Source organism: Xenopus laevis, chromosome 5L, assembly GCF_017654675.1.
Source record: "Xenopus laevis strain J_2021 chromosome 5L, Xenopus_laevis_v10.1, whole genome shotgun sequence".
NCBI classification, from domain to species: domain Eukaryota; kingdom Metazoa; phylum Chordata; class Amphibia; order Anura; family Pipidae; genus Xenopus; species Xenopus laevis.
In genome coordinates, this window is record NC_054379.1 from 108,460,423 (window position 1) to 108,488,153 (window position 27,731).

Consider the following 27,731-nt stretch of genomic DNA (forward strand, 5'->3'; position numbering starts at 1 on the left):
AGGGTAGTTTCACTAAAAACTCACATTTTTTTTGGGCTAAAAAGCTGAATCATAAAGTACTCCAGCTTAAACCTGTCAAGATCATGTAGAAGTCAATGGTAGTCTAGGGCATTTTTTTTGCTTCCTTGGACATTTGTAATAATAAGTAGCCACTTCAAGCATTTGCACCAACAAGATGTCTATATGTACCCGCCCTATTCAAATTGACCTAAGCGTAAGAGTACAATGAAATTCCCCTAGGCAGAAAGACGAACATTAGTGAAAGATCGCTATGAAATGCTCGTACTGACAAATTAACAATAGCAATACTTCACCAGCATTCGGCTACAGAGAAGCAACTTTGTGTGTTAGTGAATTAGTGTAGTGGTAACGAGTTTACACCTGGCAAAGTGGCGCAAAGTGTGGTTGAGCCTTCGCTGGGGAAAGTTCGCCCTTTAGTGCCCCTTAAGGTATGGTGATCCAAATTACAGAAAAATCCCTTTTCTGGAAAGCCCCAGGTCCATAGCATTCTGAATAATATATCATATACCTGTACAGTATTATATTTATATATCAAGTGCCAACATATAAGGGTACATCATAACTGGCTATGACCCTGTTTGCAAGGAATTCAATCTTGGGAGTTAATGCTATACAATATCTGGGCTCCATATTTATGTTAAATAAACTACCAGCTTAAAGCATTAAAGCTGAGCTAGTTGAGTCTCTGTCCTTTCAAATTCATTGAATTATCCATTTTTTAATGATACATTTATATAATATAAACTTTCCAAGTAAAGCTCCAAGAATGAAACAAGCAACAGAATGCAGTTCACTTTAAATCAGGAGACAAAGAAAAAAATCTGTATACAAAAAAAGAAGAAAGCCTGTGTTAAAAAGCTGCTGACACTTAGGGGCAGATTCACTAACTTTGAGTGAAGGATTCGAATGAAAAAAATTCGAATTTCGAAGTATTTTTTGGGTACTTCGACCATCGAATTGGTTAAATTCGTTCGAATTCGAACGAAATCGAACGATTCGAAGTAAAAATCGTTCGACTATTCGACCATTCGATAGTCGAAGTACTTTCCCTTTAAAAAAAACTTCGACCCCCTACTTCGGCAGATAAAACCTACCGAAGTCAATGTTAGCCTATGGGAAAGGTCCCCATAGGTTTGCTAACCTTTTTTTGATCGAAGGATTTTCCTTCGATCGTTGGATTAAAATCGTTCGAATCGTTCGATTCGAAGGATTTAATCGTTCGATCGAACGAAAAATCCTTCGATCGATCGATCGCAGGATTAGCGCTAAATCCTTCGACTTCGATATTCGAAGTCGAAGGATTTCAATTCGAGGGTCGAATTTCGAAGTATTTTTAACTTTGAAATTCGACCCTAAGTGAATCTGCCCCTTAAAGAAGAGTCTATGCTGTTGCTTTATCTGTTTGTATCTGAAATTAAAAGAGCATTTAAAAAAATTATTATAGTTATGAGCCCAGATTATTACATTATTGTTACCATTTTCTTATCTGAATATTTTCTTTAGAGCATTTAGGGACTGATGATTTGTGCAGATGACTAGCATAATAATAAAAATGTGGCTAGTCTTGTTATCATTACTTTATCGGTGCTGTGTGGATGTGCTTTTTGAACAGTTGCTGTAAAATGTTTTGTTCAGCTTTAGTTTTTTTTTTTTTTTTACAAGAAACCATAATTACATTTAAAACAAATAGACTAGATGCAAATGCAAAACAGGTAAAACTGCTTTATTTAACCCTGAACAGAATGACTTAGATCCTGGCCAGAACAGATTCTTCTATGCTCAGGGCATTTCAAGCAGGAGTAAACAAATCATTTCTACAAATTTGAAATGAGGCGACTGACAGCCTTTATGTTTCTAAATAGGTGCTGGTTACTATGCATGCTTATAGTCATATAAACATTTGCACAGGCAATACAATTACAGTAAACTGAAGTCTCTTGCAGAGAGAGTTGTAAAGACTTGTTTTAAATATTAAAGAACATTTATGCGTGAGGTAGGGCATGTATTGCGTAGATATTGAAAACTATTGAGAGTTTTTTTAAGGTCAGAAGTTTTTATTTTTGGAAAGCATTGCTGCAAATCAATTTATCTGTTTGAAAAAAAAAAATATTTACTTATCAGCTAAGAAAAAAAGACTTTTGCCTTATTATAGGGGCAGATTTATTAAAGTTTGAGTGTTTTTCTCATGCAGATTTAAGTACAAATGGCATTTTGCTCTGGGCTTGTATTTTTCCAATTTGTAAATAATTTCTAGAATCTGGTATTTTTGGTATTTGCGTGCAAAATATTTAGAAGGAAATATGTTTTAGTTATTTAGCAACCTTCCCATAGTAAACTTATTCAGCAGCTCTGAGATTCTAAAAACCATTAATATATAATATAATATAACCATATAATTTTTGGCAGAAAGTGTTGCCCTAAATTCTACTGTTTGTGCGAGTTAAAACATCTCATGGTACTCAGGATAATAAATCTGCCCTGAAGATATTAAGGGCTTTGAAGCATCTTTCATTACTATAATCCATGAACTCCAAGCGTTAATTTCCCACTGCAATCAAAATAGCAGATATGTAGTGGCTATTAGAGGGCCAACATGGGCATAGTCCTAAAATAATCTGTATTCTAACTGAACTAGTGAATCATTTATTATAGACGACATAATTGTTTTTCAGAGAAGATCAGAGCAATCAGTGAGCTCAAGTGACAATGGCAATTGAAATTAATAAATAAGAAATGAAATGCTAAACATTTTTAATGTCCACTGCATTATAGAATTCTTTGTTACAGTGTTCATAAAATGCTGTGGTTGAAGGAGGTACAATTCCCCTAATAGGTATAGATTTAAGCAGATAGAATTACAAGGATCAGCGGCACACCTAGGCTTTAGGTCTGAGCAATGCAAAATGTCAAACTCCACCCCTAAAACTGCAGTGAACCAGGAACATATTAGTGGCTTCAGACTCACATATTGCCTATTTGCTAATGAAACTTGGGGATTACCACTTCTAGCTGGCAGCAGAATGCAGAGCATGGATTTGTGTGACTACAGGTAAGAGATCAGCGCTTTTAAAAGATGTGTGTTCTGTTAATAATTCAGTATATGTACCTGATTTGCTATGCTACTCATTCACTGGGTAGGAACATTTAATTCATGCTGAGCCTCAAAGATGAGTGTGATTTTAGTTCAAGTACATCATATTTGCCTTTTGCTTGGATGTTTGGATTGTCAGACTTACAAGGTGTCCATGCAAGCAGGAAATATGGAATAGTTGCAGAATATTATATATAACTTTTAAGTGGATATTGAGGATACAAGTTATCATATTAAGATGGTCATTACCTGTGTAATACACACATTACCTGTGACATACACAGGCTGTGCCTGACAATTTGTGTTACTGTGTAGCCCATATGTAGTCCTTGGGGCAAATTCACTAAAGCGCGAAGCGGCTAACTCGCCAGAGTGACGTCATTTTGTTACTTCGCTGATTTACTAACGGAAGCTGACGTAAATTTGCTAGCGAAGTGGACCTACTCTAGTGCTACTTTGCACCCTTACGCCATGTGAAGTTGCGCTTTGGCGAAGGGACATAACTACGCTAATTCACTAACTTGTGCATTTTACTGAACGTTACTTCTTGCGCCAGACTTGCCTTCGCCAGCTCAGACCAGGCGAAGTGCAATAGAGTAGATAGGGATTGCTTCAAAAAAAGTTGAAATTTTTTCTAAGTCCCAAAAATGTTGGCGTCTTTTACTTTTTTAAGGGTGATAAGATAAAAAAGAACAACATTTTTTTGGGGGGGTACCCTCCTTCCCCCCTACATTTCCTAACATATGGCACCTAAACTATACAGTGGGAACATGTATAGGGCAAAATAATAACTCTATTTTATTTTATGAAGCTTTCCCAGCCTTGTGTAGTGTAATATATTTGCTGCTACATGTACGTCCATTGTACTTTAACTTGGCGCCGTATGCAAATTAGGCATTGCTAGCGTAACTTCGCTTTGCTTGACAAATTAACGCTACCGCAACTTTGCTACCTTTCGCCTCCCTGAGCACAAATTCGGATTTTAGCAAATCAGCGGCGCCCTGGCGAAACTTCGCCTGGCGAAGTGCAGCGAATTCGGCGCTAGAGTATTTTCGGCGCTTAGTGAATTTGCCCCCTTGTGTCAAGAGGACTCATTAGAGGGGGAACAAAGTAAATGTAAACAAAAGTTATTTTATCTCATGTGTGTTGTTAATTCCCATGGGAAACACGTGCAGTTTAATTTCTGGATTATAAGGAGATTTTTATTGTGTTTTCATGGAGCTCCAGTTAAACTATAAGCATTGTGAATAGATTTCAAGTATTTTCTTACAATGACTAGTACAGTGCATAATGTAGGGTTATATATATATATATAATCAGTTCATAGTGTGTATCACAGAAGCTGGGGAGGAAATAGATGTTAAATGGATACATGTAGCAGGACCATGTGGCAGGAGACACAATCGCCAGTTAAATATTTCCTTATAATAGGCACCATTAATGAGTACCATTGCATTCATTTTTTATAGTGAACAAGGTTAAAATAATGATCTGTCTCACCAGATGCTTAAGAACCAATGGCACCCAAAATGTGTTTGTGAAGAATAAGGTTGTGCAGTTATCAACCATCTGTACTGTAAGAGGGTTCAGTCTAATCTATGTTTTACTTTGGGAACAGTCAAGAGGTTATTTGAACCCAAGTAACTACCAACGGTGTTAAAAGAGAAATAAGGGACGGTATTACTTATTGAGTGCATGAAACACTGCCTTTCTCCTTCATTAAAAATTGGGGGGGGGGGGGGGGTTGCTTGATGGCTTCTAGTTACACCACCGAAAGGATGATATGTTTCTGCCAGATGAATTATATTTACCTTTCAAGTTCAAAAATAAATTAGGGCTGATCACGGTTCAAGGAGAACAAAAACTCGTAGATGTGGGGGATTATGTGAAATCTTGAATAAATAAATTAGGAGTGCTCCTAAATACTTTAATATATATATATATATATATATATATATATATATATATATATATATATATATATATATATATATATATATATATATATATATATATATATATATAAATAGCAAAAAAGAAAAAGATGCACACCAGGATTTGTATACGAAAAATTAAAATTCCATATTTATTGATTTACATTAAAATTCGGCCAACGTTTCGGTCTGCTCCTAAGACCTTTATCAAGACCATGTTCTTAGTAAATCCACCATGTTTAAATAGCTAAAAACATGTCACTCACCCAGTTGTGCACACCCCCGCAATCATGTGACTGTAAGAAAATCCAGCACCAGATAAATGAAACAAATTTGTGTAGTTACTGCAAAGTAAAAAAACTTTTGTTACACATAGATTGATACAAAATAAAACAAAACATACCGACCAATCAATGTGGAAACATTTTAGAACTTAATGGCAACTATGTAGCAAATAGATCATGATTAACGCTGATTTAAAAAGCATAAGAAAGAGCAGTATTCATTCAATCCTGCAGGGGCAACAGTGTTGAGTTTACGGATCCAAAAGGTTTCACGCTGCAGTAGCAATCTAGATCTATCACCACCTCGCGTCAGCGGTGGGATATGGTCGATAGCTATGAACCTAAATGTGGGCAATCTATGGCTTTTTTCCAAAAAATGTTTAGCCACAGGTTTGGTGGTATGGCCATCTCTAAAGGCTGTACTAATGGCCGAACGATGCCCATCCATCCGTAGCCGCAATGTTTGGTCAGTTTTGCCTATGTAGGATAACCCACAAGGGCACGTGATCAAATATATCACATGGGTGGTGGTACACGTAATGTGATGTCTAATGTTTAGTCGTTTGCCAGTTTGAGGATGAAAAAAGGATGTACCCGGACTCATGTATCTGCAAGATGTACAATTTGGACATCTGAAGCAGCCGGGTTTTAATGTACTTAGCCAACCCCCAGGTTTCTTGGAATAGCACATTATCGGATCACTCTTTTCTGGCCGCGATTCACTATTACACCCAATAGGGATCTATTTGGACACTTTACTACAACCTGTAGTTTGTGCCACCCCCACATACCTACGTGACACGCCCCACCTCCTGGAATGTGTTAAAAATGTATCCTGTATACAGGATGTGCCATATTTGTTGGCGACCATGGATGTGGTAAGCCTGTATACTATCATTCCCCATACGGCAGGTTTAGCTGCTATTAAACATGCTCTTTTGGAATCGACAGCATACAGTGGTCCACCGATTTCCTTTGTATTAGAATTATTGGAATTGTCATTAACTTTAAACTATTTCCGTTTTGAAAATAATTTTTATTTACAGACATCTGGGACAGCTATGGGGGCTGCCATGGCGCCTGCCTACGCTAATCTGTTCATGCACCAGTATGAGCAATGCCACATAATTCCATGGTTTGCTGAAAATTTTTTTCTCTTCAAACGCTATATCGATGACATGCTGATCATCTGGCGTGGGTCCCAGGATGAATTCATTGAGATGGTTAATGAACTTAATGCATTGGATAGTCCGGTTAGATTCACTTATACAATACATCCCAATACAATCCAGTTCTTGGACATTGAATTGAGGTTGCACAATAACCAACTAGATTTCACTCTTTTTAGAAAACCTACTGACAAAAACACACTTCTTCATTATGATAGTTGCCATCCACCCTCAATGAAAAAATCCCTTCCTATTTCTCAATTTTGTAGGGTACTTAGAAATAATTCTGACATATGTGCTGCCGAATGTCAGCTTGAGGAGATGTGGCTCCGCTTTAAGGAGCGTGGCTACCCGGATAGACTGTTACAAGAGGCCCTCTCTATCGCTAGACAAAGGATAGCTGATTCAGGTAAGCCACTACAAAAGGAGCCCAGACTTACCTTTACAACCACCTATAACACATGTGCCAATGTGGCCAGTAATCATCTAAGGGATCAGTGGAAAATTATTGAGGCGGATAAGTCTTTGAGACAAGTGGCATCAGGGCCCCCAATGTTGTGTTACAAACGGGGTATCAATTTAAGGGACCTATTGGTTAAGAGTGATCCGATAATGTGCTATTCCAAGAAACCTGGGGGTTGGCTAAGTACATTAAAACCCGGCTGCTTCAGATGTCCAAATTGTACATCTTGCAGATACATGAGTCCGGGTACATCCTTTTTTCATCCTCAAACTGGCAAACGACTAAACATTAGACATCACATTACGTGTACCACCACCCATGTGATATATTTGATCACGTGCCCTTGTGGGTTATCCTACATAGGCAAAACTGACCAAACATTGCGGCTACGGATGGATGGGCATCGTTCGGCCATTAGTACAGCCTTTAGAGATGGCCATACCACCAAACCTGTGGCTAAACATTTTTTGGAAAAAGGCCATAGATTGCCCACATTTAGGTTCATAGCTATCGACCATATCCCACCGCTGACGCGAGGTGGTGATAGATCTAGATTGCTACTGCAGCGTGAAACCTTTTGGATCCGTAAACTCAACACTGTTGCCCCTGCAGGATTGAATGAATACTGCTCTTTCTTATGCTTTTTAAATCAGCGTTAATCATGATCTATTTGCTACATAGTTGCCATTAAGTTCTAAAATGTTTCCACATTGATTGGTCTGTATGTTTTGTTTTATTTTGTATCAATCTATGTGTAACAAAAGTTTTTTTACTTTGCAGTAACTACACAAATTTGTTTCATTTATCTGGTGCTGGATTTTCTTACAGTCACATGATTGCGGGGGTGTGCACAACTGGGTGAGTGACATGTTTTTAGCTATTTAAACATGGTGGATTTACTAAGAACATGGTCTTGATAAAGGTCTTAGGAGCAGACCGAAACGTTGGCCGAATTTTAATGTAAATCAATAAATATGGAATTTTAATTTTTCGTATACAAATCCTGGTGTGCATCTTTTTCTTTTTTGCTATTTGGATAATTTTGCCAGTGAAGATAGCACCCAGGTATCGACCTAGAATCATGAATTACGGTGTGCGTCAAGAACTTCTGGACTGTATATATATATATATATATATATATATATATATATATATATATATATATATATATATATATATATATACACACACATAATGAGATCAAGCAAATTGAAGTTTTATTTGTCAATGTTTGACCTTTCTCAAGACATGTTGCTGGAATTCTGGGGCAAATGCGGCAAAGTGGAAAATAACGGTGATTGCCCTCAATATTGCTCTTTGCTCACTGCCCTTGCAGATGTAAATGGGCCTTTATGTTTCATATTAGTTGAAGAATGTAATGTTACATGTGTGGATCACAATATGAACTTAACAGTATTTGTTTACTGTGACATAATGGGTAATGTGTGGGTTAATAATGTGCATGAGAGGTGTATTAGATATTACTGTTTTGTTTGAAAGTCTTTGTGCAGTTTCAAGGCTATAATTTAATGAGTGCACTGTATTTATGGCAATTGACATATGGTGTGTTTAACTACAGTCTCTCAATTATCTGTAGTTTTTTCACCACTTGGGCATCTAGCACTAGTGATGGACGAATTTGCGCCATTTCGATTAGCCGAAAAATCCAGGAATTTCCCGCTAAATGGCGAAAAATTTGCGAAATGGCGCCAGCATCTCATTTTTGACGCCGGTGAATCACGCAAAATTCTCTGCAAATTCGCACCTGACGAATAAATTCGCCCATCACTATCTAGCACTTGTGCCTGTGGGATTAGCAAGTGAGGACCTTAATGTTTTATTTGTGAGCCACAGACTGATTACCCTACTCTGAAAAACTGATTTCATTGTGAGTAAACCATTTAGAATGCTTAGCTGTGCAGTTGTTGCTGCAGGAACAAAATATTAGAATGAGGAAATATAATTCAAATAAAAAGGGGTACCTGGTTACAGCAAACACAATTCCCTTTTAAAGAATGCTCAAGGGAATTTATCAAGTGGCCTATTCAAACATACTGTATGTGAAGAACCATTTTGCCACCTTTTCCCATTTTTTTTGCTCCGTGGTCACATTGGGTATTTATCATTTTTTGAGGAAAACAAGGCTTTTCACCACATCTTATTTTAAAAAGCAGTAGGGATGTGCCTGGCCGAACCGAATCCAAATCCTAATATGCATATGTCAGTTCCAGCAACATTTTTCTTAACTTTTATCTCGAAGTCTGTTCACTTCCTCATATCACATTTTGACACATCTGCCCTTCAGTGATAACACCTGTATCCTAAGCAATTACAAGTAACAATATTTCTCCATTGTTCAAAGCAGGATTTGAACAGAATGAAAACAAGGCTATTTATTTGGTTTTGAAATCTGAATTGTGGAAATTAACCCTAGAGCTCACCAGAATTCTTGACTCCTTCATTTTTATTAACATACACATTTTTCAATGGACCTTATAGCACAACAGGCCAAGCTCTTTTAGCAGCTGATGAATGTAACATTTCCTATTTGCACCAGAAACAAATCCAATGTGGTATTATGCTTTTAGAATAAAAAGATATTTGAAGGTGTTATTTAAACAAAAAAAAAGTAAAAGTAAGAAAAGTGAATACAGCCCTTTCTGTTCCTTTTCCATTCTGCATAGAACTGTTATATGCAAATAGCCTGAACAGGTTCAACAAGGTACAACACCCCCAGAGCAGGAAGGTAAAACTGGCAGAACCACTTACACACATTCTTATTTTTAAGTCATACCTTTTCCAATAGCGGTATGTCCAGTCTGTCACTTTTCTACTGGCCTGCAACTCCCAGCATCCCTTGACAGCCTGCTTTAAGTTCTAATTCCACAGACTAGAAGCAATGATTTGGTGATCATGCCTGATTTTGTCTCAGTATGTTTTACCTCCCTTCCTCTCCTCAAACAATACATTCCACTGTAAATTAAGGCAACCACAGCTCTGTAATGCCATAATAGGAATGATGCAACTTGTGCTTATTACTGCAGTAATGAAGTGTGGAATGGGAAGCTAGGAGTCTAGTCATTGGCAGGTGTAATCTACAGGGCTCCTTTGCTCCTGAGTGTGCTTCACATTATACAGGTATAAAAAACTAAACTTGTGCTACACAATATATTAAGAGTAGATATTCAATCAATTAAATATTCAATTAGTGCAAGAACTTATGGAGGTGCTATAATGTAAAAAGGGAAATATATAAATAATTGGCTATAAATCTATAAACAAACAGAAAAACAGTGGCATCAACCTTTGTATATACAGGTAGGGGACCTGTTATACAGAATGCTCGGGACCTGGGGCTTTCCGGATAACGGATCTTTCTGTAATTTGGATCTTCATACCTAAGTCTACTAGAAAATCATGTTGACATTTAATAAACCAAAAAGGCTGGTTTTACTTCCAATAAGGATTAATTACAGTATATCTTATTTGGGATCAAGTACAAGTTACTGATTTATTATTACAGAGATAAAGGAAATCATTTTTAAGAAATTTGGATTATTTGGATAAAATTGAGTCTATGGGAGACAACCTTTCGGTAATTCTGAGCTTTCTGGATAATGAGTTTCCACATAACGGATCCAATAGCTGTACTATATAAGCATTTATATACATATGCTATCTGTATGTGTATATCTGAGAAGTGTATTCTTAATCTCTAAGGGGGTCATAAACTAACAATCAAATTTCAATTTTATTCCATGAATCTCCAAAAATTCCCTTGAGATGTAGGTAATGTAAAAACCAGGAAAAGTTTTTATACAAAACTTTGCCAGGTAAAAGTTGTTGAGGTTCTATAGAAGTCCGTGTAAGCTGCGCTGATGTTTTTGGACCTCTTTAAAGTGGACCTGTCATCCAGACATAAAAAGCTGTGTAATAAAAGTCCTTTTCAAAATAAGCATGAAATCCAAATTCTTTATTTTATTGAAGTGTTCATAGCTGTTGTAAACTCATTTAAAAATCTCAGCTGTCAATCAAATATTGCCTGCCCCTCCTCTCCCCATATTACCCCTCTCTCTTTACTATATAATTGTGGCTCGTGCCTGCTTGCTATAATTATGAATTCCCAGACTGATGGAAACAAGATTCAAATAATTTATACAGTGTAATTAAAAGTTAATTTTGCTTGACTAACATGATAAAATAGGATTTGGAATAATTGTTTTGGGTGACGGGTCCCCTTTAAATCAATTCGGATTTTTGAGGTTTTCATATATTTTTATAGGAATTGTCTGAAAACCCCGAATTTTTCATATTTTTTAGTGCTGATTTCAGCGTAATTTTCGGTTCACACTTTTTTTTATTCAGATTTTTTAATAAATTTCATGACATTCGCAGTTATAGGGGGTTATTTATCAAAGTCCGAATTTATCTCAATATTTTCTGCTAAAAAAACTCCGATCATATCCGCTCGGGGTTTTTACGTTTATATATTATAGCATTTTCCCAAAAATTTGCTTTGTGGTAAAAAATCTGATTTTCAAAATTTTTTGGATTTTTTTATTTGATTTTCACAAATTTCACGATTTCTCTGAATTTTCACTTGAAAACTCAGGGTATTGCATGAAACCCAGCGCACATCAAAAATTATTGGGACTTCTCCAATTGACTTATATGCATCCTCGACAGGTCTGAGATGCTGGATTTTCAGATTCAGACTTTTTCATCCCTTAGGGTTTAATAAATTCTGAATTTTTTAATTTTTTTTTGTGATTTTTACATTCGGAGTTTAGTATATAACCCCCTAAGAGCCGTGCTTTCAAAAAACACTAAAACCACGAAAATGAGATAAATAGGCCCCCCCATTGAGAACTAAAAGTCATGTGCATTTTTTAAATGTAATTTTTATAGTTTCATATTGGGGTATAAACGGAATGCTGTTTTTCTGTTTGTTTATAGATGTGCTGAATGTTCGGCATAGTAACAAATGTGTTCTAGTGGTACTGTATATGCTAATTTTTGGGCTGACTTTTGTGCACCAATTTTTTCTTGCCATTTTACACCTGGCTTATAAAAGAGTAGGGATGTAGCGAACTGTTCTGCGGCGAACTTGTTCGCGCGAACATCGGCTGTTCGCGTCCGCCGCAAGTTCGCGAACGTCGCGCGGCGTTCGCCAATAGGCGTTCGCGTCAAAATCGTTCGACCATTCGACCATTCGATCGCTAAAATCGAACGATTTTCGTTCGATTCGAACGAAAATCGTTCGATCGAACGATTAAAAATCCTACGATCGTTCGAATCGAACGATTTTCGGATGTTCGAAGTTCGCGAACAGTTCGCGAACTGTTCGCATTTTTTGCCGGTGTTCGCGAACACATACTCGGCGGTTCGCTACATCCCTATAAAAGAGTAACATACAAATGCACTTCATGAGTGAAGCAGAATGCAGTAACTATTGTGTAGAGCCACCTGTGATACTAAAGATGCTGCATGCTAAATTTTCCTTTGCAAAACAGAAAAGACACAGTGTGTGACATATTGTAATCCCGTAGGTGTGTGTCAGAGTTCCCGATCACAAAAGGGTAAATAATTAATTGTGGCCACAACAGATAAATAATACTGGAACAAGAATTCCTTTAGAGTTTTACTAAATTATTTACAATAAGCGCTACTGTAAAAGCCCTCCTTTGTAAATGAGAATAAAAGCTATTGCATAAAAGTTGGGTGCATGCCAGGGAACTTTCTATATAAGCTAAAAAAAATAGTGAATCGTCAGTGCTGTATTTGTGCACACAAATCAGTCTTTGCTGTGTGTCCCGAATGTTATAGACAATAACACCTGAAAACTAACTTTAAAGGGTACAAAAAATATATAGTTAGCACCAAGTGTAGTAAAACAAGCAGCCATTCAGCTGGCTGTTGGTTTTGGTTATTAGGTGGCGTCAAACGGTGCAACTTTTATCTTACCCCACCTGCAAATATTTAAAATTAACTTATTTTCTTTTTTTTTCCAAATCTCTGTTTATTGAAGTTTTCAAAAGAGAGGGGGGGAAGGGGGATACAGAAAGAAAGAAAGAAGGGGGGGGGGAGGACAATAAAAATTCACATTTACACTTCCATAATAATAATAATTACAGGGTTATTAACGAGTCATTTCTCCAGTACAACGAGTCAGTTACAACAATGAAATCCTAGACTGGGAATTGTGAGCACAGTATAGCTATTGGGGAGCATCCTTAGCAGGGTAAGACAAAGGAGATTTTCAGATCAAGTTGTTAAATTCTAACCAAGGTAACCAGGTCATCCTATATCGGTTCAGGGAGTCTTGTACCAACCCAGTGATCTCTTCCAGTTTCCTAGTCTCCTCTACTAAATTGGTCCATTCCCGAGTAGTGGGGGGGTCTAGTGACTTCCAATTCTTGGGGATAAGGGATATAGCTGCCCTTAGTAGGTGTTGAGAGAGGATATCTGGAATTAAACTATTGGATTTCCTGTCTAAGTGAAATAATAATAGAGTGTGGTCATCATGGCCGTATTTGAAGCCTGTAATATTGTAGATAAGGGTACAGATTTGCTCCCAATACTTAGTAATTTTCGGGCAGGAAAACCATATGTGTTTAAACGTCCCTACACCTGTCCCACACCGCCAACACTTATCAGTAGAGGAGGGAAAAATACTTATTTTCTAAATGGAAACATTGAAGAAGACTTTGCAGACATAATATAAATGGGGTCATTTACTATTCTTGGTGTAATGAGAGGAATTTTATCAATAATATGTTGATACAAATATACGACTTTGATAGAAATATAAGACAAAGAACTGTTCAACTGCTGAACCCAATATGGTATACAAGACAGTTGTATAACCTTGTATAAGGAAGCTTTATGCGAGAGCAACTATTGAACTCAATTAGTCAATGACCTAATATGTTTATGACTTCTCTTACTTCCTAATATGTTTTTGAGTTCTGAAAGAACTCATAGAAACTTCCTTCATTATAGCCAGGGGCATAATATGTATTCAAATACTAATAAATGATACAATCTTTTCTTGTTGGAAGCATGATGAATACATGGGAAGCAAGATCTGTTATGGACCTAGTGGTTTAATGTATGAGCTCATTGTTTTTGGACTGGGGGTCTCCATTTTGTTCACTGAGACCTCTCCTGTGGAGTAGAGCGCATACTGCCCAGGGCCCTTGATTCCCACTTGAGACGTCTCTGCTGAATTGAGATCTCCCAGTCGCTTGGTACAGATGTTAATGCTGACTCAAACGATGATGTATTGCTGATTGATGTAACTACTAGGGATGTCGCGGACTGTTCGCCCGCGAACTAATTCGCGCGAACATCGGCTGTTCGCGTCCGCCGAATGTTCGCGAACGTCGCGTGACGTTCGCCAATTTGGGTTCGCCTTAGCTGGTGCTTATTTTTGACCTCTCACCCCAGACCAGCAGATACATGGCAGCCAATCAGGAAGCTCTCCCTCCTGGACCACCCCCACACCCCCTGGACCACTCCCCTTCCATATATAAACTGAAGCCCTGCAGCGTTTTTTCATTCTGCCTGTGTGTGCTTGGAAGAGCTAGTGTAGGGAGAGAGCTGTTTAGTGATTTGAGGGACAGTTGATAGTAACTTTGCTGGCTAGTAATCTACTTGATACTGCTCTGTATTGTAGGGACAGAACTCTGCAGGGATTTGAGGGACATTTTAGGTTAGGTAGCTTTGCTGGCTAGTAATCTACCTTCTACTGCAGTGCTCTGTATGTAGCTGCTGTGGGCAGCTGTCCTGCTGCTGATCTCTCATCTGCTGACTGCTGCCTGTAACCCAATAGTCCTTGTAAGGACTGCTTTTATTTTCTTTTTTGTTTTTTTACTTTGCTACTGTAAGAGCCCAGTGCTATTAGTCTAGCTGTGTTGGGGAGTGGGACTGGTGTGCTGCTCCTCCTAGTAGTTCACCACCACCAGCACCAACCAGAGTCAAAATTGTTACAAAGTATCTTATTTGCACCTGTTAGCTGTTCTGAGCTCTCTGCCAAAAGCTAATTAAGTTAGAAACTGTTTTTTTTCTGGCTGTTCAGTTCAGAGAAAAGAGGGACTGGTGTGCTGCTCCTCCTAGTAGTTCACCACTACCAGCACCAACCAGAGTCAAAATTGTTACAAAGTATCTTATTTGCACCTGTTAGCTGTTCTGAGCTCTCTGCCAAAAGCTAATTAAGTTAGAAACTGTTTTTTTTCTGGCCGTTCAGTGCAGAGAAAAGAGGGACTTTCCAGTACAAAAGAGGGACAGGGGGTTGAGTGGTCAAAAGAGGGACAGTTGGGAGGTATGCAAGTGCCACCTAGCTGTGTGAGCTTTTTCACATTCTGTCTAAATAATAACAATAATAATTCCGTGTCCGTAAACATCACCTGAGTGATGTTTTTACAGCAGCAATAATATATTCCGTATCCACTACTGTATACGTTGCCCTTGCAGGCATTGTTTGCCCAGTCTTTAACCAAGTGCCACCTAGCTGTGTGAGCTTTTTCACATTCCGTGTCCAGAAACATCACCTGAGTGACGTAGTGTGATTTCTGCCCTTTACAGCACAAAACGCAGCGCTGTGTCAACAATGTATTTTTCAGATACATTTTTGCCCTTGATCCCCCTCTGGCATGCCACTGTCCAGGTCGTTGCACCCTTTAAACAACTTTAAAATCATTTTTCTGGCCAGAAATGTCTTTTCTAGCTTTTAAAATTCGCCTTCCCATTGAAGTCTATGGGGTTCGCGACGTTCGCGAACCGTTCGCATTTTTGACGCAAGTTCGCGAATATGTTCGCGAACATTTTTTCCGCCGTTCGCTACATCCCTAGTAACTACTGATATATTGCTGATTACTTGATTATTTACCGATTCATACAATCACTGTTATATTTCTAATTAAGGCATTCTTGATTATCTCCTCATTCATTGCTGGTTGATGCAATCACAGTTATATTGCTGATGCATTCCTGATTGTTTTGTATTACTAATATTAATAGTTTTACTTATCTCATTGGTAATAATTGCATGCTCTGTGTACTAAGGGGCAGATTTATCAAGGGTCGAAGTGAATTCGAGGGAATTTTCGAAGTAAAAAAATTCCAAATTCGAAGTAATTTTTTGGATACTTCAACCATCGAATAGGATACTATGACTTTGAATTTACTTCGACTTCGATTCGAAGTAAAATCGTTCGAATATTCAACCATTCGATAATCGAAGTACTATCTCTTTAAAAAAACTTCGACTTCAATACTTCGCCAAATTAAACCTGCCGAAGTGCTATGTTAGCCTATGGGGACCTTCTAATGCATTTTTCTAAGTTTTTTGTAGTCGAAGTAAAATCGTTCGAATCGTTCGATCCGAACAATTCATTCGTTCGATTCAAACGATTTATTAGTTCGATTCAAACGATTTATTCGTTCGATTCGAACGATTTAATCGTTCGCTTGAACGATTTTACTTTGACCACAAAACTGTAAAATTCGGTAAAAAAAACTTCGGCTTCGATTTTCGAAGTCCAAGTATGGTCGAATTTCGAAGTATATTTCACTTGAAATTTGACCTTTGATAAATCTGCCCCTAAGTGTGGTTTGTGAATTATTTCTGAGAGACTCATAGAACCTCAAGTAAAACATTTGGGAAAAGTGCACAAGTACTAAGAGGAGCAAGAGAATGCCCCTTAAGTCTTTCACTGAACACTTCTGCCGAAGGAATGCCTTGATCCAGATGAATCCAGTGCACAGCACAGTGCCAGGAGGTGCAATGACATTCGCATTTGTTTGGCAGTTTGTGTGATAGGTTTTTCCTCAGCTAAAATATGTAAAAATATGACATTTTTTGCATTTTAGTACATAGTGATACTTTGTTAAAATGTCACTTAAAATGTCTTTCCACATGAAAATAGAGTGCATTACCTGTTGTAAAGTACCCTCTCGGGTAGCAGGTGCTAAACAGTCTATCAGACCCCCTGCTCAGGGTCAGAGCAAGTCATATACAAGTCCAAGGAAACTGTAGCACATTGATCCAGTTTTTAAATTGCAAAAGTGATTGGCTCTTAGTAGACAAAGTAACATTTCGGACCACACTGTGCCCTTTATCGAGCCTTCTTAATCAAGCCTCTCAATAAATCAACTTTGCAATTTAAAAACTGGATCAGTGTGCTACAGTTTCCTTGGATTTACTTAAAATGTCATTGGCATTTGGTATAGATGTTTTCTAAACTTTTACTTTCAACATGTAAAGACTTTTTTTAGGGATATTTTGTATGTATGCATATTTTTAACTATATAGCTCTACTTGCAAGCAGCACTGTATAGATTCAATGGTTGCCCATGTGGTTACATAGCAGCTTATTTCTATAACCTTTGTGCAAACACACATTTTTACCAGAGTAGGGTAGTATATTATACTCTAATGCTTATGAAACACTTTTATTTTGTGTTACTTGTCCATTAATATTGAAAGTGTGCTTTTTTGTGTACTGTGTAATTTTTAGAGTCAAATTCCAAAGTCTACTATGGAATATGCAAGAAAATAAAACCGCCATAAACCATACTGTTTAGAGCACGTTGGAATTTTTTAGTTAACTTTTTTAGTTCCTATGCCCTGATTTAAGACCCCACACATTGCATTGCATTGCAAATGCAAGCATAATTGGAATTTTTATTTGCAACACGATTTTCCTTAGGAGCTTCCTAAATATGGAATAATTGCACACACTCATTTGAGTTACACAACAACTTTTGTGGAGGAAAAATGTTTGCTAAACAAATTTTACTAATTGCAAAATTGTATTTGCAAAATTACCGCTGACACTATGTTTGTGCACAACAAACACACACAATGGGTGTGCTCATGCAAACACCCATCTCATTTGCAAATATTTGTATGCAATGCAATTTACTGTGATTCACAATAAAAGAAAGATGGGCACAGCAGTGCAAGATTTAGACATTTAAGGGAAACCATTTACAAAACAACTATATACAACTAAATAAGTGCTTTATATCATTTTATAAATGACCCCCTGTGTGCCAACCATAGAATTAATAAGAAGATAGAAGGAGGGTAGCTGACTTGCCTCACTTTTATTAATATAAGAGCTAAGATTCACATATGTGTGTAGGTGGAACCTTAGCCAATAAGATACCTAAAAACAGAAAAACACAAGAGATATAGGGGCAAATTCACTAAGCGCCGAAGCGCCGAACGCTAGCGTTAATTCGCTAGCGTTTGTCATTTTCGTTACTGCGCAAATTCACTAACGAGCGCTGGCATAGTTTCGCTAGTGTTACTTCGCACCCTTACGCCAGGCGAATTTTCGCTAGCGACGTAACTACGCAAATTCACTAACTTGTGCAGTGTACTGAACGCTACCTTTTACGCTAGACTTCCTTCGCCACCTCAGACCTGGCGAAGCGCAATAGAGTAGATAGGGATTGTTTCAAAAAAAGTCAATTTTTTTTCTAAGTCCCAAAAAACGCTGGTGTGTTTTCTACATGATGGGTGATAGGCTGAAAAAGATCGAAAAATTTTTTGGGGCTCCCCTCCTTCCCCCTACATTTCCTGACTCATGGCAACTTACCCGACAGTGGGCACATGTGTAGGGCAAAATAAAATTTTTATTTGCTGATTTGAAGGTTTTCTAGGCATTTGTAGTGCTGATACGTATTCCTCCATTGAAATTTGAATTTCGCGCCGTATGCAAATTAGCCTTCGCTAGCGTAACTTCGCTTTTACATAGCGAATCAATGCTAGCGCAACTTCGCAACCTTACGCTACCCCTGAGCGCAACTTCGGATTTTAGTGAATTTGCGGAGTGCTGGCGAAACTACGCCTGGCGAAGTGTGGGGAAGCACGGCGAAGTTGCGCCTGGCTCAACTTCGCATCTTAGTGAATTTGCCCCATAGTCTCTCGCAAGCATATGTAGTCAGTATAAAATTGTACAGTACTGTCCATGCAAGAAAAACATTTGTTATTGAGTGTTGTCTAGCAACAAATAGGGTGCTTAGGTTACAGTCAATGTCTTTGTATTATCTACATCATGTATTGGGGTGGTTCATCTTTAAGTTAACTTTTGGTATGTTATAGAATGGCTGATTTTAAGCAGCTTTTCCATTGGTCTTCATTATTTTCTTTTTATAGATAATTATTTGCCTTCTTCTTCTGACTCTTTCTGGCTTTCAAATGGGGTTCACTGACTCCATCTAAAAAACAAATGCTCTGTAAGACTACAAATGTATTGCTATTACTACTTGTTATTATTACAGTCTCTTATTGAAATCAATGCATTGTTGCTAGGGTAATTTGGACCCTCTAAATAATCTAAAATCCACAAATGATAAAAATTAAAACCAATTGCAAATGGCCTCAGAATATCACTCTCTATATTATACTAAAAGTTCATTTATATGCGAACAACCCCTTTAATTTGCTTTCAAGTAAATTGGCTGCATGTTTACTGAAATGCAAATGATCTACTGATTCCTGCTTATTTCTCATATGCATGATTTCTGTTTGCAGGTCTGGAGAAACCCTGAAAGAGATGAAATGGTTTAGACGAGGACTGACTCCTGACATACATCTAATAGTGTTTATTTTATACAGGTTAACAAGTTCTGCTCTTGGATCAAATGGTGCCAAAGGATACTGTATTTAAGCACATTTGTGAATATATCTGAAATAACTTTTTCATTCTTCAAGTAGATTGTCTTGCTCTACTCAGTGCTTAGCCTGCCTTAGAATAATACTTGTTTTTAGGGTTATTGCCAGATAACACTGATATCTGTGAGCTACTTCTGTTACTGACTGTAAGCATATATTTTCGTTTACATTCGAACAATGCTCTGGTACACTGTAATGATGGATTATAAATATATCCAGTGTCCAGTGATTTTGCTTTCAGTGTTCCAGAGCTGTGCAACTTTTTTAGTTTGTGTATAATCTGAGATATGAATAACTGACCTAGCACTATGTTTGTGATTACAACTAAGTACCGATTAGTGGCAATTAATTACAACTCAACTATGTATTATATAAAGCAACCTTAACAGTTTTAAATCATTTTACATATGTGTATGCCTGGATTTACCTACTGTTAATACTGTAATGCTACTTCGGATGCTACTGCTATTACAATTATCCTATGCATTCCAAAACATAACTGGCTCTCAGCTTTGTTTCTGAATATTCCCAGTATATGTTGGAATCGGGTATATGTGAGGCCTCACCTTGTGCAGTTTTAGGATATAGGCAGTCCTGAAGAACATAATTATAGTAGAAACAAAGGAATGTAAGAAACACCTGGGTATATAGCTGCATTTTTATTGCACCACTAGTAACAGTTAATGCTGCATGTGCCATAGCTTGTGCTTGTACAATCCCATCCACTCCCTTCTGTATCTACTATGATAGCCATGGCATTGGCCTGTGTGTTTCCACATTAATATTCACTCCGCACAAAAGCAGATTCAAGCCTTTAGCCTTAGGTACTTGTAGTTTAGTGTTTTACTTGGCCTTTCAGATACTTTATTTTCAACTAGAAATTACCTGAACTTTATTCTACAGTGAACCTGCAATGTTACACATGGTCTGTTTTAATTAACCTGGGATCAATAGTCAGGATACAAAAGTAACTAGTTTTGTTAAAGCTAAGCTAAATGATGAATCACTCAAGTTCTTGGTTTCAATCCTAACTAAAAGCTATATGTTTGACATCCCACTATAATAAATCTAATACTAAATTATATTTTTTTTTCCAGGAAAAAGAATAAATTATCTTGTGCAATCTGACAATTACAGCTGTTTTTTAGTCTTTCTCTATGAATATGTCTTTCAGCCTTGCCTTATGGACCAGGATCCAGGGATGGCCAAGCTGCTCTACCCCTTTTGCCTATTTTATGGTTTCCACAGAGCTGTTTCTAAAGGGTTTCTAGCAGGAGTAAACACCCTGGGCATTGCTCTGTGGGACTGCCTTGTTCTCTTTGGGGCTCCTAAGAGCTGCTGACTCTTCATGTATAATGTCTATAAGTATTCAGGGTCTGTATTTTAAATAAAACAATAAAGGAAAACCTTTAAAATCATGTGAGTGTATAGTTATTATTTATTGTACACACAAGAAAGGATAACATCTACATATATTTGCTTCCACAAGAATTCATCAAAATGCGCTCCCATGTCCAAAAGGTATGGATTAAACAAATACATACATACAAAAAATTTTCCTACATTTTATTTTTTATTGGCTTGATTAATAACTGGAAATTATTATTGTGTTCCTTTATAGGCTTATACTGGCAGTGTTGCTAGGGCAAGGCTGCACAAATGATTGGCTTTCATCTCGTGTAACATCTTAAACCTTGAACTAGGTATGTATTCAAATACTAAGTATAAGTTATGTGTGTTTTAGGGTGGCCAAAAAGAGACAAAGTATACAATTCTGTTTCTAGAGGCATATCTCATGCTTTACCAAAGGACAAGTTGCATTTTTTAGGAGTCATTTGCAATTTTGAGTACAATTTTACCTACAATTGAGTTTTTTTTACCCCATGACTCCTAAGGAGTTAAAAAATACCTACAGACTGCATGGTATTCTGCCTAGACAGAGCAACATTATGACTTAAATAAACTTTTGCTGGTTTTAAGAATAAGATTTGAGTTGCAAGTTATTTTTATGTTTGGTTTTTGCTTTTTCCCCTTGGTTCTGGGAGCTGTATTCTGCCTTCATTGGCATTCTTAGGTTGAGCCATATAGACCCCCTGGCATAAGAAACTTTGTTACAGAAATCTGTCTTTTGTGAGTGTGTGTTTTTCAGACTTTTTGGTTTGTTCCAGGTTTACAAAGTTATATTCAAGTTTTTTGAAAATATTTTTTTTTACTTAAAAATGTGATTTGGAATTGCTAAATTTGGCCCATAGTATCCAAGTGGCTCATAAAATATGTGCATAAATAGGCTTGTGGGTGGATTCCCTATTGTAGGTATGGACCTGGGGCTTCTTGCTTTGTATCACTGACATAGACAGTGGTATTCTCAAAAAATTGGCAGATTGTGTTTATTTCATTCGGACTGAAGAGAAACAGAGTAGAAACATATGAGGACTGAAGTAGTCTGCAGATTAACTCAAAATATTAATGTCTGTTCATATAAGTTCTACCATATACCATGCCATCCTACGCTTTCTTGCTCAACAGTCTTAGAGAATTTTACTTCACCTTTAAGAGGTTTCTCAGTCACTTCATTCATCACACTATACTCACTGCAAATAGGATGTGGGGTATCCAGAACCTCACAACATAGGACTTTAAGAGGAAGTTTTAAACAGACTTCACTTTCCTCCACAGTCACTCCATCTGGAGTACTGCCATTGACAGTCATGTTATCATTCACATCAGAACACTCAGTTCTGTTCCCATTCAGTGAGCTCAATACATCCACTTGTCTCTAAGAGCTCGCTATCAGTGGATTGGGAATCCCCCCCCCCCTTTACTTTTTAAGTACCGGTCACTTGCCTCCATTATTTGGGCAAATGTAGCAGCAGCCCGGGGCAAGCATCCACAGCATGACCTGAGAACAAAGACACTCCCTTGTGGAATCACATTCACTCAAAAGAGATTTATTGCCCCTTTGCTTTAACCCCCTAGGTAGCAAAATACTTGTATATTTTTCTTTTTTTTTTTTGCAGACACTGCTGTTCTGCTTTCAGGTGTTCCCCGTTGTGATTTCCCTCATTCTTTGTACTATGAGCATAACACTAGACAACATAGCGGCACACTTGCTCTTTACACATAGTAAATTAGCATAATTAGATTCTTCAAGTCCTTTTAAATGCAATGGCCTTCCTTGCTCTAGCTTACCCAGCCAGTCTCTAGGCCAATTGCTATAAGGTCTTTCTGAATTTAACACAGTCCTATGTTTAAACTTTTTTCACCTTGAACATTAAAGTCACTTTAAATTACAGTCTCACTTCTTCAGATCACTTTACCCCAAGACTTACTAGACACCTCTGGAACTTTCAAAACTTGGACTGGAGCACACTTGACCTTTGGAACCTTTACTCCACGTTACAGGGTTATTTCCTCTGTGACTTCCTCATAGCAATGAATACTCTCTTTAGTTGGCCTTCTAACCTCAGGCCATTTTAACATTGGACAGCATGGGACACACATTTGCCAACTCTATGTTATCTCTAGCATGGCTTCTCCATCCAACTTCATCTGTCACACTTTACTTTGTTTGTACCTTTAAGACAACCTGCCTCTACAATGCTCTCAGTGGCACACAGAAAAAATGAGTCTCCCTCTCTGAAGACTTTATGGGAGCCTCCTCTGCTCCCAGCAACTCACCACACTCAGCAACAAGCTAAGCTGCTGGCCTTTCCTTAGCCGACTTTTGCAGCTGTTGCTGAAACTTTACACTGCTTACTTACTTTTTATTTTCGCTGCCTCTCTTGCAGACCCTGCAGCACTCTGTAACACTCACTTTTCACCTGTGGGGCTTTCATCACTCCCCACTGGCATTGTTACCACACCTGGAACACATACTCTCTCCCAGTCTTTGTGGAACTGCATCCGCCATTCGCAATATCCCTGCTCCTGTTGCTTAAACACAGCTTGGTAGCCTCCTGCTGAACAGCTGACACACAAGGATAAGTAGCAACACTGTCCATTTTATCAATTTGGGTAGTTCCTTGTTGCTAAATATATCAAATTAAAAAAAGGAAACATATAAAGAGGTTTCAAAGTTACTGTTTCTTATGTCAATCACAATGCTAAAAATGTCTCCAAAACTTTTCTACTCTGTTAATATATATATGGATTTCATACGCAATTACATGCTTTTTTTCTTTTTTTAAATTGTATTCCCCTATTAAAATGAGACAAGTTTTTATGAGTAAAAAGTAGAATGGCACCATGAAAACACATAGACAAATGAGGCATAATATGTTGCATTCTAGTGATACTTGATTTTACTAGATTGATTAATGTGCACTTCTATCAGTTCTAATTATCTCTCTCCATTTTTACAGATACGTTGGTGGTTGATTCCTTGGTCATCATATGAAGCTTATGTCTGAAGCCCAACCACTTTACCCTTTGTCATGATTGATATAACTAATAAAGTTCATGGTGTTATCAATAGGGGGTTTTGTTGCATTATTTCTCTTTACCATGCATTTGTTCCAAGGCTTTCTTGCAACCAGTTTTTCAAGTATTCAGATCTTTTATTAATATTTAATTTCCCAAACAGTTTTAAAGTTAACTCCAGTTTTCTTAACTGACATGTTATTTCAATTATTGCGAAAAATATACAATTTTTCTGAAGGGTTTGAAGAAGAAAAATGAATCAGATGAATATGAGTAAGTACCAGTGTTTAAGTTAAATATTTAGTTTAAAAAATACCAGCCAAAGGTTCTGATGTGTGCATTTGTGTGTGTGTATGTGTGCATGTCGAAAACAAACTTAATTGACAAGAACTATGCAATTGCTGTTTTGTTTTGAGATTTTTTATTTAGATATCAATATATCGCAAAGGAATCCTTTCTTCTTTAGTCAATGTAGCGCAACTGGTCACATGGAGTCTGTGCTAGACATAAAATACTAAAAAAAATCTATACTTCTCATTTATGTCTATGACCTCAGCACTGACATGAGACAGTAAAATACATAATGTATCACATATTTTTTAAAGCTAAAGTTAGGCATATAAAAAGATCCGTTTATCCAATATTGTTGGTTGTTCTGTTACATATACATATTCATTGCCTATGTGGGTTAATTTCAGATCCTTCTCCCATACAAAACCTGACTGTTGTAGAGGTTCTGAGCTCAAGTGCTATTTTGAGATGGAGCCCACCACTGACTGGTTCAAGTGAATACCATGTGTTTGTCTTTGGATCTCCCTCATCAGAAATGACTATCCCCTTAACAGAAGCCATTCTGAATAACCTGATACCTGGAAACTACTACACTGTCATCATAACTGCAAATGGGTCACCAGTGGAAATATCTTTTAGTACAGGTACCTTTTAATATTGTTCTTGACTTGCTGAACCTGGATACCCTTAGGCTGTGAGCAACTCAATGCAAATCCCACCAGTGTGTGTGTGTGTGTGTGTGTCTCTTTAAGTACCTTACCCTCTGATAAATCCTGTTTCTTGGTGTTCAGATAAACGAGGATGAAGGAACAGCAATCCAGAGGGTTGTTTCAAACCAATAACTTATTTAGTGAACAGTAGCAGAGGATCTTGGTCACAACAATCAAACAATACAATCTTCAAATACATTCAGTGCAGACAATGGAAATCCTTCACACACACATATTACAAGTAGATCCCTCACAGTGGGGTAGTGCAACATGTCTTGGTGATTTTCCCCAACACTAGGTATCCCAGGGGTATCTTGCTCCTTGGCACTTTCCCTGCTTCTGAGCTCACCCACTTGTGTCCCTGTGTGGCGCTTACTCATTGCAAGGGTACTAACCCCAACTCTCTTTGTTGAAGCTAGAAAGCTGCTCACTAAATACCCTACCTCTAACTTTCACTCCTATATCGACTATTACTTCTGACTCTAACCAAACTTTCTCTATTTAAGGGTCTGTCATCTGCCCAGACCCACTCCTGCAACCACCTCCTTGCAAGGTGGGAACAGAAACTAAGCCCTGAGCATGTGTGTTTTTATACTTTTAGACACTGCCACCTACAGGGCAAGTAATAACCAGATCAATTTACAATGGACCCAGGGAAAAGGATAATAGCTTCCTGGGTAATCAAAGGACCACTTAGGTGTACAAACTACATAGGGGAACTGCCTGAGTAATCATACCTAAACCTCAGGGTCTCTATGTAATATACAAAGTTTTGGGTCAAACATTATTTAGGTAGGCTTAAAGTTAATGACTTATTGTGTTAAGCCAATAAAAAGTGTGATCAAATGAACTGATTTGTGGGAATGATTAAACATGTTTTGCTTCCTATATGATTGGTAGGCTAAGGAAGTAAAGATATAGCTCAGTTTTGGATATTCATTTTGTGCCAGTAAATACTAAAGAAATAATACCTTGACATCAAGTGTAAATAACTTTATTTAATATAAATTACCAAGTTAGCAATAACCATATTAAAATAGTTCACTATAGTATAGTACAATAAAACAATACACACATAAATAAAACCACTTCTTTACTACTAGTTAAAAAAGATACTGAAGATTTTGTAAAAGTTAATCATCAGAATTATGCTTTACAAAAAAAATTCAATCCATAGTGTACCATAAAACTAAAATGATATGAGGCGTTTTCATAAACTGAAATTGTCTGGCACTGAAGAATTTATTTGGGGGATTCTACATAGTAACATAGTAAGTTAGGTTGAAAAAAGACATGTCCACCAATTTCAACCTTTTAACTTTTTTTAACCTGCCTAATTGCAGAGGAAGGCAAAAAAAAAAAAACCCATCTGAAACCTCTCCAATTTGGGGGGGGGGATTCCTTCCTATCTCCAAAATGGCAATCTGACTAGTTCCTGCATCAACTTGTACTATGAGCTATCTTCCATAACCCTGTATTCCCTCACTTGCTAAAAAGCCATCCAACCCCTTCTTAAAGCTATCTAATGTATCAGCCTGTACAGCTGATTTAGGGAGAGAATTCCACATCTTCACAGCTCTCACTGTAAAATATTCACAGGCGGAACCTTTTTTCTTCTAATCAGAAAGGGGTGACCTTGTGTCAGATTATTACATGATCCCCTATTTATACATAGTTATCATATCACCCCTTAAGCCCCTCTTCTCCAGCGTGAACATCCCCAATTTGGCCAGTCTTTCCTCATAGCTATAATTTTCCATACCTTTTACCAGCTTAATTGCCCTTCTCTGTACCCTCTCTAATTCAGTAATGTCCTGTTTGAGCATTGAAGACCAAAATGGTATGTTATGTTCTAGATGGGGCCTTACCAGTGCTCTATAAAGTTGAAGAATAACCTCTCCTCCCTTGAATCTATGCCCGTTTTAATACAGCTCAAGACCTTATTTGCCCATGATGCTGCTGACTGGCATTGCTTGCTACAGCCAAGTTTATCATCTACAAGGACTCCAAGGTCTTTCTCCATAATGGATTTGCCTAGTGCAGTCCCATTAAGGATATAAGTGGCTTGGATATTGTTACATCCCAGGTGCATGAATTTACATTTATCAACATTGAATCTCATTTGCCACTTAGCTGCCGAGATTTCCAGTTTGTCAAGATACTGTTGCAAGGATGCTGCATCCTGGGTAGAATAAATTGGGGTAGTTTTGTGTTTGTGTCATCTGCAAACACTGATACCTTACTTACAATACCCTCCCCTAAATGCCCCCATACACGGGCCGATACACAGGCCCTAGGGCCAAACGATCGCCCACTTTAATGTGGGCATATCAGGTCGAGATCCTTATGGCCACCTTTAGTCATTAATGAACAAGTTAAATAAAAGTAGACACAATACCGAGCGATAAGGTACCCCACTAACAACCTTTCTCCAAACAGAGAATGTACCATTAACAACCACCCTATGTACTGATTCTATTATGAATGTTCACGTTACTTGCCATAGCTCTTTAGGCCCCTTAACATTTGTATAGCTGAATTACTAAAACCAGTGTTAAATTATACCTGTGCAGTTGATTTCATTTTAAAACTGGTAGGAAACTGAATAATAGAAATTGCTAATTGGTTGCTATGGGCAACTTTACTTTTAGCACCTATGTT

General features: G+C 37.6%; 2 protein-coding genes across 6 annotated transcripts in view; both read left to right on the forward strand.

The window, feature by feature from the left end:
- The first annotated feature begins 1,332 nt into the window (after positions 1-1,332).
- LOC121393785 lies at positions 1,333-21,068 on the forward strand. Of its 5 annotated transcripts, none has more exons than XR_005961353.1 (4): positions 5,988-6,908; positions 7,743-7,820; positions 19,510-19,593; positions 20,748-21,068. XR_005961353.1 is itself a non-coding variant. In XM_041563244.1 (3 exons), exons 1-3 carry the CDS (start codon positions 2,925-2,927, stop codon positions 20,776-20,778), a joined length of 261 nt encoding a protein of 86 aa, XP_041419178.1. In that variant the 5' UTR covers positions 1,333-2,924; the 3' UTR covers positions 20,779-21,068. The 5 variants fall into 5 exon arrangements, 3 of the variants coding, with proteins under 3 accessions (XP_041419178.1, XP_041419177.1, XP_041419176.1); XR_005961354.1 differs by having other exon boundaries at positions 20,825-21,068; XM_041563244.1 differs by lacking the exons at positions 5,988-6,908; positions 7,743-7,820 and adding an exon at positions 1,333-3,070.
- A 3,684-nt stretch (positions 21,069-24,752) lies between these two features.
- Positions 24,753-27,731, forward strand: part of LOC108705322 (titin) — a 192,593-nt gene continuing 189,614 nt past the window's right edge. The window contains exon 1 of the mRNA XM_041563241.1: positions 24,753-25,004. Coding sequence (XP_041419175.1) covers positions 24,896-25,004 — 109 coding nt within the window. The 5' untranslated portion in view covers positions 24,753-24,895. The remainder of the gene's footprint in view (positions 25,005-27,731) is intronic.